General features: G+C 45.1%; 1 protein-coding gene across 1 annotated transcript; it reads left to right on the top strand.

Moving 5' to 3' along the window:
- Positions 1–1,217: 1,217 nt before the first annotated feature.
- LOC311128631 (kinesin-like protein kif7) lies at positions 1,218–14,373 on the top strand (the record flags this gene model as incomplete). Its single annotated transcript, XM_084160817.1, has 19 exons — positions 1,218–1,545; positions 2,050–2,250; positions 2,429–2,831; positions 2,970–3,317; positions 3,517–3,709; positions 4,524–4,667; positions 4,901–5,059; positions 5,195–5,352; positions 5,468–5,580; positions 5,868–6,002; positions 8,789–8,997; positions 9,147–9,344; positions 9,749–9,874; positions 11,208–11,384; positions 11,696–11,911; positions 12,112–12,318; positions 12,515–12,713; positions 13,061–13,222; positions 13,589–14,373. The coding sequence occupies 19 exons, from the start codon at positions 1,218–1,220 to the stop codon at positions 13,978–13,980; spliced, it is 4,068 nt and encodes a 1,355-aa protein (XP_084016943.1). The 3' UTR covers positions 13,981–14,373.
- Positions 14,374–17,899: the final 3,526 nt, after the last annotated feature.

Raw genomic sequence — 17,899 nt, 5'->3', positions numbered from 1 at the left:
AGCTAGTTAGTTAGCAACAAAAGTTGCTTTCCTCGCTAGCTATCTAACTAGCTACCGAGGGCTATCATTAGATCTGGTCCATCGCGCGACGACAACGAATTGGCTGGTCATCTCCTAACGTCATCTTCAGTTGAATGAGTTATATTTTTGGCTGTAAATTACTTTTGTTTAGTGACTGGCATCAATATACTACTGCCATAACTCACCAAAGTAAAGGTGTTGCCAGAGTGATGGATAACGTTTTAATGTGTGTGCATAGGGTGGCATACTTTTAAGCACTTTGGTCCACTCTCATCCGTCGGATCTCCACTAGTGCGTGCGCCCCCGACGCTAGTGGTCGAAAGTATTTTATTTTGGATAAATGGTACACTTTACACGCAGAGAAGGGTCAGAGAGGAAGATGCGAAGCGAGAGCTTTCACTCTCGCCAAAATATGTCAAAAAATAAGCCCAATGCGTTTGTATAGGCTTATTTTTTACCTAAACTTGTCGCCTACCTTCCCATTATTAGGGCGGAGACATGAGCATCTCGTCACTGGAAAAGTTCTCCAGTCAGCAGTCTGGCAACATCTTTACTTTTGGGTCTACTCTCTACAAATCATTGATTGGGTTCGTCTATGCAATGGAGACGCAATTGACCAGAGCTATGCTATCCTGTGTCTAGCTAAGCTAAAGCTAGCCTGCAGGCTGTGCGAGTTCCAACTCATAGTTTTTGTTTACTTGGCGGCCAAGACGTCAGACATCTTTTCCATGCTAATTAAAGTAATTAATGTATAAAAATCCCCAAAACAAATTCAGACTGATGACTAGCCAGTTACAGAAATTTACTAGATGCTTATTTTATTATGACCAGATAACAATGCCATCTATGCAGTTCCCATCATAGCATGGACTTCTCCTGAATGACAAACAGTTTGGCTTTGTCTATATAACTAGATAGAGCTAGGCCTATTTTATGTTATTTAACAATATATTTATTTGCCTCTTTCTACTAGCATTTTCTTTCTTTCACACATTTACTTTCTTTCCAACATGGATCACATTGAATGTTATCATATTTTCTGTATGAGGATAATTTTTTTTTTTCTTCTGTATGAGTGATGTTGGGTGTGGATATTTTGGCCTGTGTAGGATGTCCTGTCTAAGATGACTGAATTCACAAACCGGAGACCCTGAAGGGAGTCCTGGACCGCTGACTACCAGCCCAGCCTGCCAGCGATGTCTCCCAAAGTGCCTGGCCATGGCAGGGCGGAGGACACGGCGGTGCAGGTCGCTGTTCGAGTGCGCCCTCTGCTGCCCAAGGAGCTGCTGCACAGCCACGAGAGCTGCATGACGGCTGACCCTGAGCAGCGCAGGGTCACTCTGGGTCACGACCGACACTTCCACTGTGACTTCCTGTTTGAGGAGACCGGCTGCCAGGAGGAGGTGTACGCTGTGTGTGTCCAGCCCCTCATAGAGGCCTTCTTTCAGGGTTTCAATGCCACTGTCTTCGCCTATGGACAGACAGGCTCTGGCAAGACATACACTATCGGAGAGGCCAACATTTGTGAGTTTCTGGTTATTTCCCCACAACCTGCAATGTTTGGTGATTTCATCATTTTTGTTCTATGGCTTTTGATTCCCATCAGAGGAGATGTACTAACTTGTAGTGTAGTGGAGCGGAGCGGAGAATAGATGCACGTCTTCTGGTGTGTGATATAGAAATGCTGATAGGCAGAGAGTTCACACCCATCCTGGAAGCCAACTGCACTTCCTACAATGCAGCTGCCACAGCCTGCGGGAACAGTCCATACCAGACAGGCTTGCCATCTGAGCTACTGGTGTGTGAGATGGCAAAGCTGTGTGGGTGGATTATGGTTATAACACAGAGCGTTTGTGTGTGATGAAGTTCTGTGGTGCATGTGTGTGTCAGAGGTACGTGTTCCTTCAATGAAAACAGTGCAAAGCTGCAGGCAATGATTTTATATACTGTACCTACATACTTAATTGTCCTCAGAGAGGTTACTAGGCTATACCATACAGGGTATATGAACCCAGTGTCTGTGTGTAGCTTCCTTTAGGGATGAGGAGCAGGGCATCATCCCCAGGGCTGTGGCTGAGGTCTTCAAGCTGCTGGATGAGAATGACCTTAGTGACTTCTCTGTCCGAGTGTCTTACCTGGAGGTGTACAAGGAGGACTTCAGGGACCTGCTGGAGGTGGAGACAGCCAGCAAGGACATCCACATCAGAGAGGATGACAAGGGCAACATTGGTATGGATGTTTTTTGTTATTATATATTTTTTTGTTTTTTCAACAAATATTTATTGCAAACAAGCATCTCTTTGTTGTCAGGGATCTTTAAGTTCAACATGAGGGTAGGGAGTAGTCAACGTCATGTGTGTTAGTGATTCATGTCTCTGTCTGTGCTCGTGTGTGCGCTTCTCTGCAGTGCTGTGCGGGGTGAAGGAGTGTGAGGTGGAGGGGCTGGACGAGGTGCTGAGCCTGCTGGAGTCTGGCAACACGGCCAGACACACGGGCGCCACCCAGATGAACCCCCACTCCAGCCGCTCACACACCATCTTCAGCGTGCACATGGACCAGCGCCGCGGCGGCTCCCGGGCCCATGTTAACACCACCACGGGCACCGGGCCTCACGTCCTCTCCTCTAAGTTCCACTTTGTGGACCTAGCGGGGTCGGAGAGAATCCTCCGCACAGGGAACACAGGGGAGAGGCTGAAGGAGAGCATCCAGATCAACAGTGGCCTGCTGGCCCTGGGGAATGTCATAGGAGCCCTGGGAGACCCCAAAAGGAGAGGCACCCATATACCATACAGGGACTCCAAAATCACCAGGTATGTAGTCCTCTAACTAACATTTGGGGACTCATAAAATGGTGTGCAGGATATATATATATATATATTTTTTTAAGCAAATAATTTCCCCCCTATTGACATGTGTATTTAAGTCTGACATTTAAATTCTGTATTCAGGATCTTGAAAGATTCTCTGGGAGGAAACGCCAAGACGCTGATGATTGCCTGCATCAGCCCCTCCTCTGCGGACTTTGACGAGAGCCTGAACACACTGAACTACGCCAAGCGGGCCCGCAACATCCAGAACCGGGCCACGGTGAACTGCCGAGGAGAGCCGGACCGCGTGGAGGGGCTGGAGCAGCAGATCCGGGCTCTCCGCAGGGCCCTTGAGAACCGTCAACGCTCAGAGACCCGTATCATCGCCCGCTCCGACCCAGACAGGCGGTCGCGCCCCGGAGAGGGAGAGATCATCAGACTGCAAGCCCAGAGTGCCCACTACAGGACCTGTACTGACACTGCATACAGGTGAGATGAAACGCCCACAAACTGCTCTAATTTTCTTAATAATCACTGGCAATAAGTTCAGTAGTTGACTAGAAGTAATATAATCAGTTTCATAAACAAAGTGCACTTTATTGTGAGGACTGATGTGTGTGTGGGTGTTGTGTTTGGCTAAAGAGCTCAGGAGTAGTCTGAATATGTAAGTCTGTGTACCCATCCCCAGGTTGCTGCGTGAGCTGCAGGGTGAGGGGGCGCTGACTGCGGAGCAGGGCCTGAGGGTGAAGGACTGGCTGTGTTCTGTGGAGGAAGAACGGAGCGGCCTGACCACCGCCTCTGGACCTGACAGCGGCATCGAGAGCAGCTCCACCGAGGACACCGCCGCTCTGAGGAGGGGGAGGGCTGCCGTCAAGAACCAGGTCATACACAAATTAACAATCGCTACATCACTTGCTACATATTCATAAAGCTCCTATTTATTTAAAGAAAATGTTTAACAAAATGTTAATCTTATCAACTAGAGGTTCATCCTAGGACTGAGCAATATATCGTATTTTAAGGTATACCGGTATGGATCCACAAACTGGTATGGATTTTTACAATGCTGTCTATAGCGATATGTTAATACAGTGCTAAATAAATGAACATTTCTATAAAGTGGACTACTTCACTGTCAATGTTTTCCTAGTATGATTTGAGTTTAAAGCAGTCAGAATGGAGAAAGCCCATTAAAACCACTTAAAATGAATTTGTTGTCGTAACTCACCGAAGTAAAGATGTTGCCAGAGTGCTGGATAACCGTTTCCTCTGTGTGCACAGGGTGGTATACTTTTAAGCACTTTGGTCCACTCTCATCCGTCGGATCTCCACTAGTGCATGCGTACCCGATGCTAGTGGTCAAAAGTATTTTCTTTTGGATAAATGATACCCTGCACATGCAGAGAAGGTTCAGAGAGGAAGAGGTGAAGAGAGAGGTTTCACTGCTCATAAAACATATTTAGAATGTTTATTTTTCAGAAACATAAAATACTGTCAAATACTGCCATACCGTCAAGAATGAGAAAAATATTGTGATGTGATACATTATCACACAGCCCTAGTTCATCCTATCCTAAAAGCATTCAAACAACCTGATGGAGTTATGGTGGCAAGGCATCACTCATCTCACAGAACAATCCAGGAAGTGCTGTTGTGCTCTCTGACTCATACTGTATCTGTCATTGAACCCCACAGGAGGCAGAGACTGGTGGGGAGGAGTGGGGCCGTGAGAGGGAGGAGAGTGTGGCTCAGCTCCAGGGCCAGGTCCAGCAGCTGGAGAGAGAGAACACAGACTTCCTGGCTGCGCTGGAGGACGCCATGGAGCAGTACAAACAGCAGGTCAGAACTACAAAGCATTTTGATTTCTTGCTGACATTTTGGTGTTCAACATGACAGCACTGTAATCATCAAAGAATAAAAGCAAATACATTTCCAAATACATTTAGTCTATTTTCTTAGTGTCTGTCCTCACTTGCCTCCTAGATTTTAGTACCAGTCTCGGTAGATAATCATTGAGAAGATGATCAACATTGTTAATTGATTCAATGTTATATTCTCTCCCCCTCCCCTAGAGTGATAAGCTACAGGAGCAGCAGGACGTGATAGTGGAGCTGCAGTGTCTGCTCTCTGGGCCAGGTGTACTGGGGCTGGGATTACACCTGACACCACGCCCCCACACGGCCCCCCTGGGCTCCACACGCCACGCCCACAACGGACTCACCAACAAACGGGTAACTGACTTATCAGCACCTCTTAGTAGGGGAATGAAAACTGGCATGAAGTTCCACAGTCTCAACGTTAATCAGTAGTGTGTTCCACAGTGTATGTCGCTGTGTGCTATGAGAGTGTGACTGTGTTGGCTCTAGGTTGGTCCAGTGGACTGTGTGGAGAGCAGATCATTTGGTGACCAGGTCCAGTGTGGTTATGCTCAATCTTCTCATGACCACGAGGATCTAGGAGGGGGAGAGGTGAAGGACTCTGAGGAAGAGGACGCTTACGTCAACATGAGCCAAGACAGACGGAAGTATGGACAGAATATCACATCTTTATTTGAAACAGAGTGAGATCAAGCAGATTATATGATGCCCAAGCATCATTGACTGTCTAGGTTATTGATGGCTACTGTATGTATCTCTTAGACAGGTGAATCTGACTTGGACTAAGAGAGATGTCATGGGTGGATCAGCAGCTGTAGGGAGAGGTCTCCTGTCTCAGCTGCCTGCCTCTGAACAACTCTCCACCCGGCGACCATGTGAGTCCCACAGCAGGACAGAGCCTAATCAAATTCTAAATTAACTCATTCAAAGTTAATAAAATAATAATAATAATATGCCATTTAGCAGACGCTTTTATCCAAAGCGACTTACAGTCATGCGTGCATAATTTTTTTTTTTTTTGTGTATGGGTGGTCCCGGGGATCGAACCCACTACCTTGGCGTTACAAGCGCCGTGCTCTACCAGCTGAGCTACAGAGGACCACGGTTAACTCATGACTGTGGAAGCACTAACTTGTGTTTGCGTCCCCTTCTCTCTGTGCAGCCAACTCCAGTGTAGGGGAGAGCTCAGTGGGTCTGGGGTCAGAGTGGGGCCTGCTACAGGCCCAGCAGAAGATCAGAGAGCTGTCTGTCACCATCCGCATGAAGGAGGAGCTCATCAGAGAACTGGTCAAGACAGGTACATACAGTGCATTTGGAAAGTATTCAGACACCTTGACGTTAGTCTTATTCTAAAATTGATTACATTATTTATTTTCCTCATCAATCTACACACAATACCCCATAATGACAAAGCGAAAACAGTTTTTTTTGGCAAATGTGTATATATATATATATATATATATATATATATATATATATACACACACAGTGGGGGAAAAAAGTATTTAGTCAGCCACCAATTGTGCAAGTTCTCCCACTTAAAAAGATGAGAGAGGCCTGTAATTTTCATCATAGGTACACGTCAACTATGACAGACAAATTGAGAAAAAAAAAATCCTGAAAATCACATTGTAGGATTTTTTATGAATTTATTTGCAAATTATGGTGGAAAATAAGTATTTGTTCACCTACAAACAAGCAAGATTTCTGGCTCTCACAGACCTGTAACTTCTTCTTTAAGAGGCTCCTCTGTCCTCCACTCGTTACCTATATTAATGGCACCTGTTTGAACTTGTTATCAGTATAAAAGACACCTGTCCACAACCTCAAACAGTCACACTCCAAACTGCACTATGGCCAAGACCAAAGAGCTGTCAAAGGACACCAGAAACAAAATTGTAGACCTGCACCAGGCTGGGAAGACTGAATCTGCAATAGGTAAGCAGCTTGGTTTGAAGAAATCAACTGTGGGAGCAATTATTAGGAAATGGTAGACATACAAGACCACTGATAATCTCCCTCGATCTGGGGCTCCACGCAATATCTCACCCCGTGGGGTCAAAATGATCACAAGAACGGTGAGCAAAAATCCCAGAACCACACAGGGGGACCTAGTGAATGACCTGCAGAGAGCTGGGACCAAAGTAACAAAGCCTACCATCAGTAACACACTACGCCGCCAGGGACTCAAATCCTGCAGTGCAAGACGTGTCCCCCTGCTTAAGCCAGTACATGTCCAGGCCCGTCTGAAGTTTGCTAGAGTGCATTTGGATGATCCAGAAGAGGATTGGGAGAATGTCATATGGTCAGATGAAACCAAAATAGAACTTTTTGGTAAAAACTCAACTCGCCGTGTTTGGAGGACAAAGAATGCTGAGTTGCATCCAAAGAACACCATACCTACTGTGAAGCATGGGGGTGGAAACATCATGCTTTGGGGCTGTTTTTCTGCAAAGGGACCAGGACGACTGATCCGTGTAAAGGAAAGAATGAATGGGGCCATGTATCGTGAGATTTTGAGTGAAAACCTCCTTCCATCAGCAAGGGCATTGAAGATGAAACGTGGCTGGGTCTTTCAGCATGACAATGATCCCAAACACACCGCCCGGGCAATGAAGGAGTGGCTTCGTAAGAAGCATTTCAAGGTCCTGGAGTGGCCTAGCCAGTCTCCAGATCTCAACCCCATAGAAAATCTTTGGAGGGAGTTGAAAGTCTGTGTTGCCCAGCGACAGCCCCAAAACATCACTGCTCTAGAGGAGATCTGCATGGAGGAATGGGCCAAAATACCAGCAACAGTGTGTGAAAACCTTGTGAAGACTTACAGAAAACATTTGACCTGTGTCATTGCCAACAAAGGGTATATAACAAAGTATTGAGAAACTTTTGTTATTGACCAAATACTTATTTTCCACCATAATTTGCAAATAAATTCATTAAAAATCCTACAATGTGATTCTCTGGATTTTTTTTCCTCATTTTGTCTGTCATAGTTGACGTGTGCCTATGATGAAAATTACAGGCCTCTCTCATCTTTTTAAGTGGGAGAACTTGCACAATTGGTGGCTGACTAAATACTTTTTTTCCCCACTGTATATATATATATATATATATATAAGACACCTAAATGACTCTCAGACCATGAGAAACAAGATTCTCTGGTCTGATGAAACCAATCTTGAACTCTTTGGCCTGAATGCCAAGTGTCACGTCTGGAGGAAACCTGGCACCATTCCTATGGTGAAGCATGGTGGGGGCAGCATCATGCTGTGGGGACGTTTTTCAGTGGCAGGGACTGGGAGACTAGTCAGGATCGAGGTGAAGATGAACGGAGCAAAGTACAGAAAGATACTTAAATAATAAAAATAATAATAATACTTGATGAACCTACTCCAGAGCTCTCAGGACATCAGACTGGGTCGAAGGGTCACCTTCCAACAGGACAACGACCCTAAGCACACAGCCAAGACAATGCAGTAGTGGCTTCGGGACAAGTCTCTGAATGTCCTTGAGTGGCCCAGCCAGAGCCCAGACTTGAACCCGATTGAACATCTCTGGAGAGACCTGAAAATAGATGTGCAGCGACGCTCCCCATCCAACCTGACAGAGCTTTAGAGGATCTGCAGAGAAGAATGGGAGAAACTCCCCAAATACAGGTGTGCCAAGCTTGTAGCGCCATTCCCAAGAAGACTCGATGCTGTAATCGCTGCCAAAGGTGCTTCAACAAAGTACTGAGTAAAGGGTCTGAATACTTATGTAAATGTAATATTTCCGTTTTTTATTTTTAATACATTTGCAAAAATTTCTAAAAACCTGTTTTTGCTTTGTCATTATGGGGTATTGTGTGTAGATTGATGCAGAGAAAAAAAACAATTTAATCCATTTTAGAATAAGGCTGTAACGTAACAAAATGTGGGAAAAGTAAATGGGTCTGAATACTTTCCGAAAGCACTGTACCCCTCTAAGACCTTTCCTTCCTGGCTTTCTATATGATGGCAATCACATGCCTGTTTTCTCCCCATAAACAATACGGAATGTACCATGGAGTGATGGGTCAGATGTTATCTTGCCTGTGTGTTAATGTAGGTAAGGACGCCCAGGCTCTGAACAGGCAGTACAGCCGTAAGATCTCTGCCCTGGAGGGGGAGGCTGAGCAGGCCAGGCAGGAGGTCCAGGAGGCCCAGAGACAGCTTCAGGACCTGGAGAAACAGGAGAAGGAGACCAGCGGTGTCACTGACAGGACCAGGGCCCAGGAGTGTCGCAGGAAGATAGCTGCAGCACAGAGCAAAGTACAGGTCTGTCTGTCTGAGTCAGACTCCTACACTAGTGTCTTCTCATAGTGCATGTTTGTACTTGCCTGTGTCGGTTTGTTCATATATATATATATATATATATATGTGTGTGTGTGTGTGCATGCGTGCGTCCGTGTGTGTGTGTGTGTTAGGTCCTGAGCCAGCGTCAGAGGGACACGGCGCGGCTGGCCTCGCTGTCTGCGCAGAGCGAGCGGCGTGTATCGGAGCTGGAGCGCAGCGTGCAGGGCATGAGGCAGCAGCAGGAGCAGCTGCAGAGACGTCTGCGACACGAGAGCCAACAGAAACGACGCCTGGAGACGGAGATGCAGCGACGCACGCACAGAGTCAAGGTGTAGCCCAGGAGAATGTAGAATACCTGCTAAGAAAAAGAGTGGAGCAGGACAATGCTGTGGTTTTTACAGATTGGCATTTGTGACATCAAAAGTCTCCAGTGATCACGTGACATCAACACATGACTCATTTGCATTCATAGTGTATTCCATACGCTCCACTGTGGCCTAAGTACAGAGTGGGCAGAATTCCAACATGTAACTAACACCTGAATTATGCACAGCACTATTTGAAGCAGCTATTTCCCCACATCAGTTATCTCAAATGAGAGAAGGACTAGGCAGTTGGATAGAAATGATATTGTTGCTAATAGAATATGATGCCTACCTATCTTGGTATCCCTATGTTTTTACTGACTCCTCCTTCCCTCCATCCCTCCCTCCTTCCATCCCTCCCTCCCCAGGAGCTGGAGATAAAGAATGAACAGCAGCAGAAGATCCTGAGAATAAAGACGGAGGAGATTGCTGCCTTCCAGAGACAGAGACGCAGCGGCAGCAACGGCTCTGTCATCTCACTGGAGGAGCAGCTGGTGGGACATGGGGCTTCTACAATGCTTATGAAGCATTTATATAGCACATATAAACAGTTGATGAAGTATTTATACACCAGTTAAACAATAGGCATAGAATCTAAAAAGCATTTATACAGTCATTTATATAGATGTTACATACAAACCATGTTCATTCACCTCTATGCAGTAGTTCTACACCATTTATAAAGTAATTCTACAGCCTTTTAAAGTATTTTTTTACCATGTGGTTTTACACATGGTTTCCTCTATATACACAGTATGAGCCAAGGACATAAACAACTAAAAACTAGCCTGGCCGGGAGATCAGCTGGCTACATATTTAGCCTGTCATCATGTTTGTTTTTTGTGCAATATGGGCTTTTTCCTTTGTTTCTCGTGAAAGCCAGTTTTCCAAAAGACATGTTTCAACATCCAAAGGCTTTATTTCCGTTGTTAAGAGTGAAAGATGAAAAATTCCTTGTATCTCCCAGAAACTATATGCAGCTGATTTTCCCTGTGTGTGGAGAGAGTCTCAAGTCTGTCATTCACTGATGTGCCTGGACAGGCCCAGAGCTCACACTGACACCATCCCTATGGTGAAGCATGGTGGTGGCAGCATCATGCTGTGGGGGTGTTTTTCAGCTCCAGGGACTGGGAGACTAGTCGGGATCGAGGGAAAGATGAACGGAGCAAAGTACAGAGAGATCCTGCTCTCAGGACCTCCGACTGGGGCGAAGGTTCACCTTCCAACTGGACACAAAACCTAAACATCCAAAGGCTTTATTTCCACTGTTAAGAGTGAAAGATGAAAAATGCCTCGTATCCCGCAGAAACTATATGCAGCTGATTTTCCCTTTGTGTTCTTATATCTCAGACTTTCACAGTGCACATTGAGTGGAGAGAGTCTCAAGTCTGTCATTCACTGATGTGCCTGGACAGGCCCAGAGCAATGACCCTCACGCTGACACTCTCACACTGGACCAGCGTGACGTATAGCCACCATACTGAACTCTGAGAAAGAAGCCTGTTTTAGTGGGTCTCTTAGCATGGGCTTTTTAATGAAGAGAGTAAGAGACCTGGCACTCTATGTGATGGAGATAGGTGCGATATGGATCAATACACTGAGCGATGGGCAATCAGATTGTTTATTTCTCAGCTGCCGTCAGTTATAGATTTACAATGTTGTGAGACGTAGGTGTTTAATTATTTCTTGTTATTGAACGTTCTTCAGATGTGCCCCTTTGTGTGCAATGTGTGTTACTTCTGAAATATTGAGTTCCTTTGTACGGTACTACCGTGTTTCTTTATGGATCCAAATGAAGTGTGTCTGCATGTGTTCCCGTGTGAGCAGAAGATTGAGGAGCAGAAGCGCTGGCTGGATGAGGAGATGGAGAGTGTTCTGGAGCAGAGGAAAGGACTGGAGGACCTGGAGGGAGAGCTGACCAAGAGGGAACAGATCCTAGCTAAGAAGGAGGCCCTGTTGCAGGAGCGCAGTGGCCTGGAGACCAAGAGACTCCGCTCCAGTCAGGTACACACATTAAACAGGCCCCACTGCAGGAGTGTGACAGAGATTCCAGTTAGGTTGCCTACACACTCCCAAACACACACTCAAAGTGGCCCTACGGGTAAAGTGGTTTGCTGGGCTCATTTCACAGTCAATTTAATGATTTGCTGTACTTCTATTTGATAAATCGTTCATAAATCTAGTGTGGCCGAATATATATATATATATATATATATATATATATATATATATATATATATATATATATATATATATATATATGTATATATATATGTCTTTCCTTCAACTGTAGTATATCTCTTCTCTCCACGTAGGCCCTCAGTAAGGACCTGGTGACGCTGTCTGGCCGTATCGAGTCTCTGGAGAGGGAGCTGAGTGAGAGGAACGGCCTGCTCCGCAGCAGCAGTGCCCAGGACTCCCAGCAGATCCGCCAGGAGATCAACAACCTGCGCCTGGAGAAGGACACACTGCTCAAACAGAGGGTGGAGCTGGATGACAAGCTACGGCAGGGCAGCCTGCTCTCACCAGAGGTCAGAGACTCCACAGGCTTACAGAAGCTTCTAACACTGCCCCAACACTTCTTTATACACGTAGTATTTGTAGTTTCTGTAGTTTGGTGTGTTAGGCGCGGAGTGTCAATGCTGTCGGTGCCCCTGTAGTTTGGTATATTGTCTGTGCCTGTATTTCCCCCCCATTTCAACCCCTGTGGTTCTCTTTGTTCTGTCCCCAGGAGGAGCGGACTGTGTTCCAGCTGGATGAGGCCATCGAGGCTCTGGATGCGGCTATAGAGTATAAGAACGAGGCCATAACCCAGAGACAGAGGCAGCTGAGGGCCTCTGCCAGCATGCTCTCCCAATGGGAGATGAACCTCATGGCCAAACTCAGCTACCTGTCTGCCTCAGAGACCCGTGCGCTGCTCTGCAAGTACTTTGACAAGGTCTGTCTGTGTGGCCCTCTTCCTTGCTGTTGTGGTTTTCACTGTCGGCTCAAATACAGTGCCGCATAGCCTATGAGTACACAGCAAATCTCCATTATGATTAAAAGCAGCATGGAAATGGAGTGAGAGAGAAAGATGGGGAATGTAAATTGTAAAATTGCAGCTGACTGACTGATAATGTTAATTGTGTGTGTAGGTGGTGTCGCTGCGTGAGGAGGAGCGTAAGCTGCAGCTGGCCCTGGCAGATCTGGAGATGCGTGGTGAGGAGCAGCAGCAGCTGGTGCAGTGGCTGGAGAACGCTCTGGACCGCACGCAGCTCGACACGGACCGCAGGCTCACACAGCAGCAGAAGGAGCATGAGAGGAGTGTACAGCTACTGCTGCAGCAGTGCCGAGGTGGGCCTCACACAAATAAATACACACACCTGTAGGATTTAGGTAGAACATGTCAAAATATATACAACATGTTTTGTTTTCAACAAAGTCACATTTGCCATTATTGCTCCACCTCAAGACAACAAAATGAGTCACAGGCACAACTACGCGTTTCTCTATTTATTTATTTATTTTTACATAATGGATTTTTCCAATTGTGTTTATTTTTTCTCCATTCAGTTTGCATGTCTTTACCCCCATTCAATCCTCCCACACACTCCGTATGATAACAGCCACCAGGCCCATTATCTGCAGTGCAGTGTTCCTCAGGTATTGTTGTGGTCCCCCTAATGTTTACTTCCCTACAGAGCAAATTGACGAGGGCCTGGCAGGGAGGCAGAGACAGTACGAAGGCTGGATCCATAACCTCCGTAAAGAGCTCAACCACTACAAGGCTGCCAACCTGGAACTGAGCAACAGGCTTAGGGAGCTGTGTGGCAACGCCAGCCAACCCATGGAGCAGGGAAAGGGTACTGTATGGCTCATTTTGGATAGGGGCATACTATTGTCATTTTTTTCAAAGCGCCATAGTCAGTGGGTAAGGTACATTAATGTAACATAATGTTGGTATAATAAGATAACAGAAGGTATGGGTATCAAAAAACGTAATCCAGTCTCTGACTTCTGTTAAAAGAATCCTCATCTGCTCAAATACTCAAGACATATGCTCTCTCTATCTCTGATTTTTTTTTGTAAAATGCGCATCTGTCAGGGAATAATAAGTATTGAAGATTTAGTGTTTGTGACTGAGTATTCTGTCTCTGTCCTAGTCTGTCCTGTTCAGTGCTGGGCTGTGAGGCATGTGAATATTTAGTACTTTGTATGTTGCGTTGCAGTTCCGGTCTTTGAGGGAAGAACAGCAGGCAGTGGCAGTGTGGAGAGGCTGAGCCGAGGCCCAGATGACAGCCGTAGGGGAGGGCCAGGGGAGCCAGAGAGACCAACCAGATCCCGGGAGGAAATAAGGGAGCTGGTCAACGCCCCTCTCCCTGCCACATGGAGGCGCTCCTCCCTCCCCACCGAGGACCCCTGCGGCATGGAGGAGCTACAGCAGCGGGTGGCCGTGGAGACGTCTGTAAACCGGGTGGTTCAGACAGGCACGGGGCCTTGGAGTGGGACAACATCTCTGCCATTTTCCAAATCACGCAGAGAGTCCCGCCGATCCAGCCTCAACACCGGACCACTGATCTCAAATAATTCCATAATTGATGTGAGGAAAAATCCTGTTTAAATGCACAAGGACCTCATGGCAGAATCAAGTTTAAATGTCAAAGGACTTAATGGCAGGACCCTGTTTAAAATGCAACAGAATCAAGTTAAATTCAACGTGTGTCAAAATGGGCTTGTTTTCATACTGTTACAATTATGTGTTTGTTTTATAACCGGTAAGTATCTTTTGTATTCATCTGTTCTTATTTTTTTATATTTGTAGTTTTATAAATAAATGTTGGAAGAATGCTCTTCATTTTTTATATCAAGCACTTTTCTTTTCCACCATGTAATTCATCTCCGCTTGTACAATAATAGACGTCGTCATCAAAAACAGGTTATACTGTTCACTGTTGCTATTTTGTCATCAATACCCATTTCTGTATTTGAAATAAAATAAGATTCTTGCTTCTGTAATCTCTGACTGACTAATATGTTGTAAAGGCATAATATAAAACATATTGAAAGTCGTGGTTTGGTGGCTCAGATGCTATCTTAAATGCATAATGCCATACATTTGGACATCAATCAAATGTATTTTATAAAGCCCTTTTTACATCAGCAGTAGTCACAAGTGCTATACAGATACCCAGCTTAAAACCCCAAAGAGCAAGCATTGCAGATGCAGAAGCACAGTGGCTAGGGAAAAACTCCCTAGAAGGGCAGAACCTAGAGAGGAACCAGGCTCTGAGGGGTGGCCAGTCATAGAATTAGAAAACTAGAATGGGCATGAAACTTAATGTGATGGGATAAAGATCAACCATTTTGGTCAGGGAGTTGGTGAACCATGGTTTGACAGTGCTGTGATCAAATATTGTGTAAAATAATGAATTTGAATAATTTATCTGCAGTGTATGTTTGTTAGTGAGCTAGCCAGACAGCTTTAGAGGATTGATTCCATACATCTTTCAATTAACTGCAAACATTACATTCAAACAATGCAGTCAATCCGCAGCCATACACTGGCTGAAATCAGTTGATTACCAGTTGTAAATGCAACAAGTACTGATATTGTATCATATAATAGCACTCACGGCTTTCCAAAAAAACGAAAATGTAGACATTTATGGTCTGTTTACATATACACTACATGACCAACAGTATGTGGACACCTGCTCATCGAACATCTCATTCTAAAATCATGGGCATTAGTCTGGAGTTGGTCCCCCGTTTGCTGCTATAACAGCCTCCACTCTTCTGGGATGGCTAGATGTTGGAACATTGCTGCAGGGACTTGCTTCCATTCAGCCACGAGCATTAGTGAGGTTGGGCGATGAGGTTGGGCGATTAGGTCTGGCTCACAGTCAGTATTCCAATTCATCCCAAAGGTGTTCGATGGGGTTGAGGTCAGGGCTCTGTGCAGGCCAGTCAAGTTCTTCCACACTGATATCGACAAACCATTTCTGTATGGACCTCGCTTTGTGCACGGGGGCATTGTCATGCTGAAACAGGAAAGGGCCTTCCCCAAACTGTTGCCACAAAGTTGGAAGCACAGAATCGTCTAGAATGTAATTGTATGCTGTAGCGTTAAGATTTCCCTTCACTGGAACTAAGGGGCCTAGCCCGAACCATGAAAAACAGCCCCAGACCATTATGTCTCCTCCACCAAACTTGGGGCAGGTGGCGTTCTCCTGGCATCGGCCAAACCCAGATTTGTCCGTCTGACTGCCAGATGGTGAAGCCTGATTCATCACTCCAGAGAACACGTTTCCACTGCTCCAGAGTTCAATGGCGGCAAGCTTTACACCACTCCAGCCGATGCTTGGCATTGTGCATGGTGATCTTAGGCTTATGTGCGTCTGCTCAACCATGGAAACCCATTTCATTAAGCTCCCGACAAACAGTTATTGTGCTGACGTTGCTTCCAGAGGCAGTTTGGAACTTGGAATTGAGTGTTGCAACTGAGGACATGATTTATACGCACTTCAGCAGTCGGCGGTCCCATTCTGTGAGTTTGTGTGGCCTACCACTTTGCGGCTGAGCTGTTGTTGCTCTAAGACGTTTCCACTTAACAATAACAGCACTTACAGTTGACAGGGGCAGCTCGAGCAGGGCAGAAATTTTACAAACTGACTTGTTGGAAAGGTGGCATCCTATAATGGTACCACGTTGAAAGTCACTGAGCTCTTCAGTAAGGCCATTCTATTGCCAGTGTTTGTCTATGGAGATTGCATGGCTGTGTGCTCCATTGTATACACCTGTCAGCAATGGGTGTGGCTGAATAGCCAAATCCACTAATTTGAAGAGGTGTCCACATACTTCTGTATATATAGTGTATTTTAGAGGCTATTTATTCAGAAAATTGGTATATAAGCTATTTATAATTATGACTATCTTAGGTTGACAATAATTATATTACACCATTTCTGATATATCACATGCCTTTTATTTTCCTGCATAAGTAAAATCAGGATTATGCCTCTACTGCCATTCATTCCAATTAGACTGGTTTCACCACATTCTGGAACTTTGAGGATTTATGACATAGCCCCTCTAGTAATTAAATAGGCTCTCTATGTGGCCAGTCCTCTTATGGCTGTGCGGGGTGGGGATTATAAGAAGAATACACTGTACACAGATAGGACAGACTGACCCTATGCCCCCGCACATAGTCTATAAATGTGTTCTGCTGCTACAGAGGGCACACAATGATTTATAATACTGATCCAACGATCCTGGATAAGACATTGATCAATTTAAGGGGTGAAAAAAAGAACGAGCTTGCCAGGAGTCGAACCTAGAATCTTCTGATCCGTAGTCAGACGCGTTATCCATTGCGCCACAAGCCCGCTTCTGGTAAAACACTCCAAAATAGCTATTTTGTAATTGGTCAATTCCTGGTAACTTCTTGGTAGTGAAATTGTATGTGATTGGCTGGAATAAAGCTAGCAGCATGGTCAATCCAGTGTATGCAATAGCCATAGTGCGTTTACTGAGATGCGGCCTCTGCAGACGTCAGGGCATTCATACCTCTTGCACTTCGTTGAGCAGAGCAGATCTGTGAAGGACGTTGTCAAGGAAGGGTTTGTGTATATACAGGACGTACCGCCCCCACCTACCGTCAACCAATCATCTCATTGCGGAGCTATATGGAGCCCTCAGCATTGTTACAAAATTTGAGAGGCTGTGTGGTACAGACAGAGCTCGATTTGCAACCTGGTCTCGGAGCATTTCGTATTATTCTGTACGTAAATACGAGACACCCCATTTAGTATGCTATGTTACATTTCGTATGGTATGTATTAATTTGTGGATATCAATCACCCAATTCGTATGATATATTACGAATTTGCAAAATGTACAATATGTTTAGAATTTGCTAAACATATGATATGTTACAAATTCTAGCTAGCTGGCTAATGTTAGCTAGGCTATGGTTTAGGGTTAAGGTTAGGAGTTAGGTTTTTTTTATTTTTTTATTTCACCTTTATTTAACCAGGTAAGCCAGTTGAGAACAAGTTCTCATTTACAACTGCGACCTGGCCAAGATAAAGCAAAGCAGTGCGATAAAAACAACAACACAGAGTTACATATGGGGTAAACAAAACATAAAGTCAAAAATACAACAGAAAATATATATACAGTGTGTGCGAATGTAGTAAGTTATGGAGGTAAGGCAATAAATAAATAGGCCATAGTGCAAAAATAGTTACAATTTCGTAATTAACACTGGAATGATAGATGTGCAAAAGATGATGTGCAAATAGAGATACTGGGGTGCAAATGAGCAAAATAAATAACATGTATGGGGATGAGGTAGTTGGGTGGGCTAATTTCAGAATGGCTGTGTACAGTTGCAGTGATCGGTAAGCTGCTCTGACAACTGACGCTTAAAGTTAGGTTAAAGGGTTAAGGTTAGGGTTAGATACAAGGGTTAAGGTTAGGGGAAGGGTTAGCTAACATGCTAAGTAGTTGCAAAGTAGCTAAAAAGTAGTAATTAG

The sequence above is a fragment of the Coregonus lavaretus genome (assembly GCF_964263955.1).
Source record: "Coregonus lavaretus genome assembly, chromosome: 4".
Classification (NCBI taxonomy): domain Eukaryota; kingdom Metazoa; phylum Chordata; class Actinopteri; order Salmoniformes; family Salmonidae; genus Coregonus; species Coregonus lavaretus.
The sequence above is the reverse complement of the archived record's forward strand: the minus strand, read 5'-3'. Positions and strand labels throughout refer to the sequence as shown.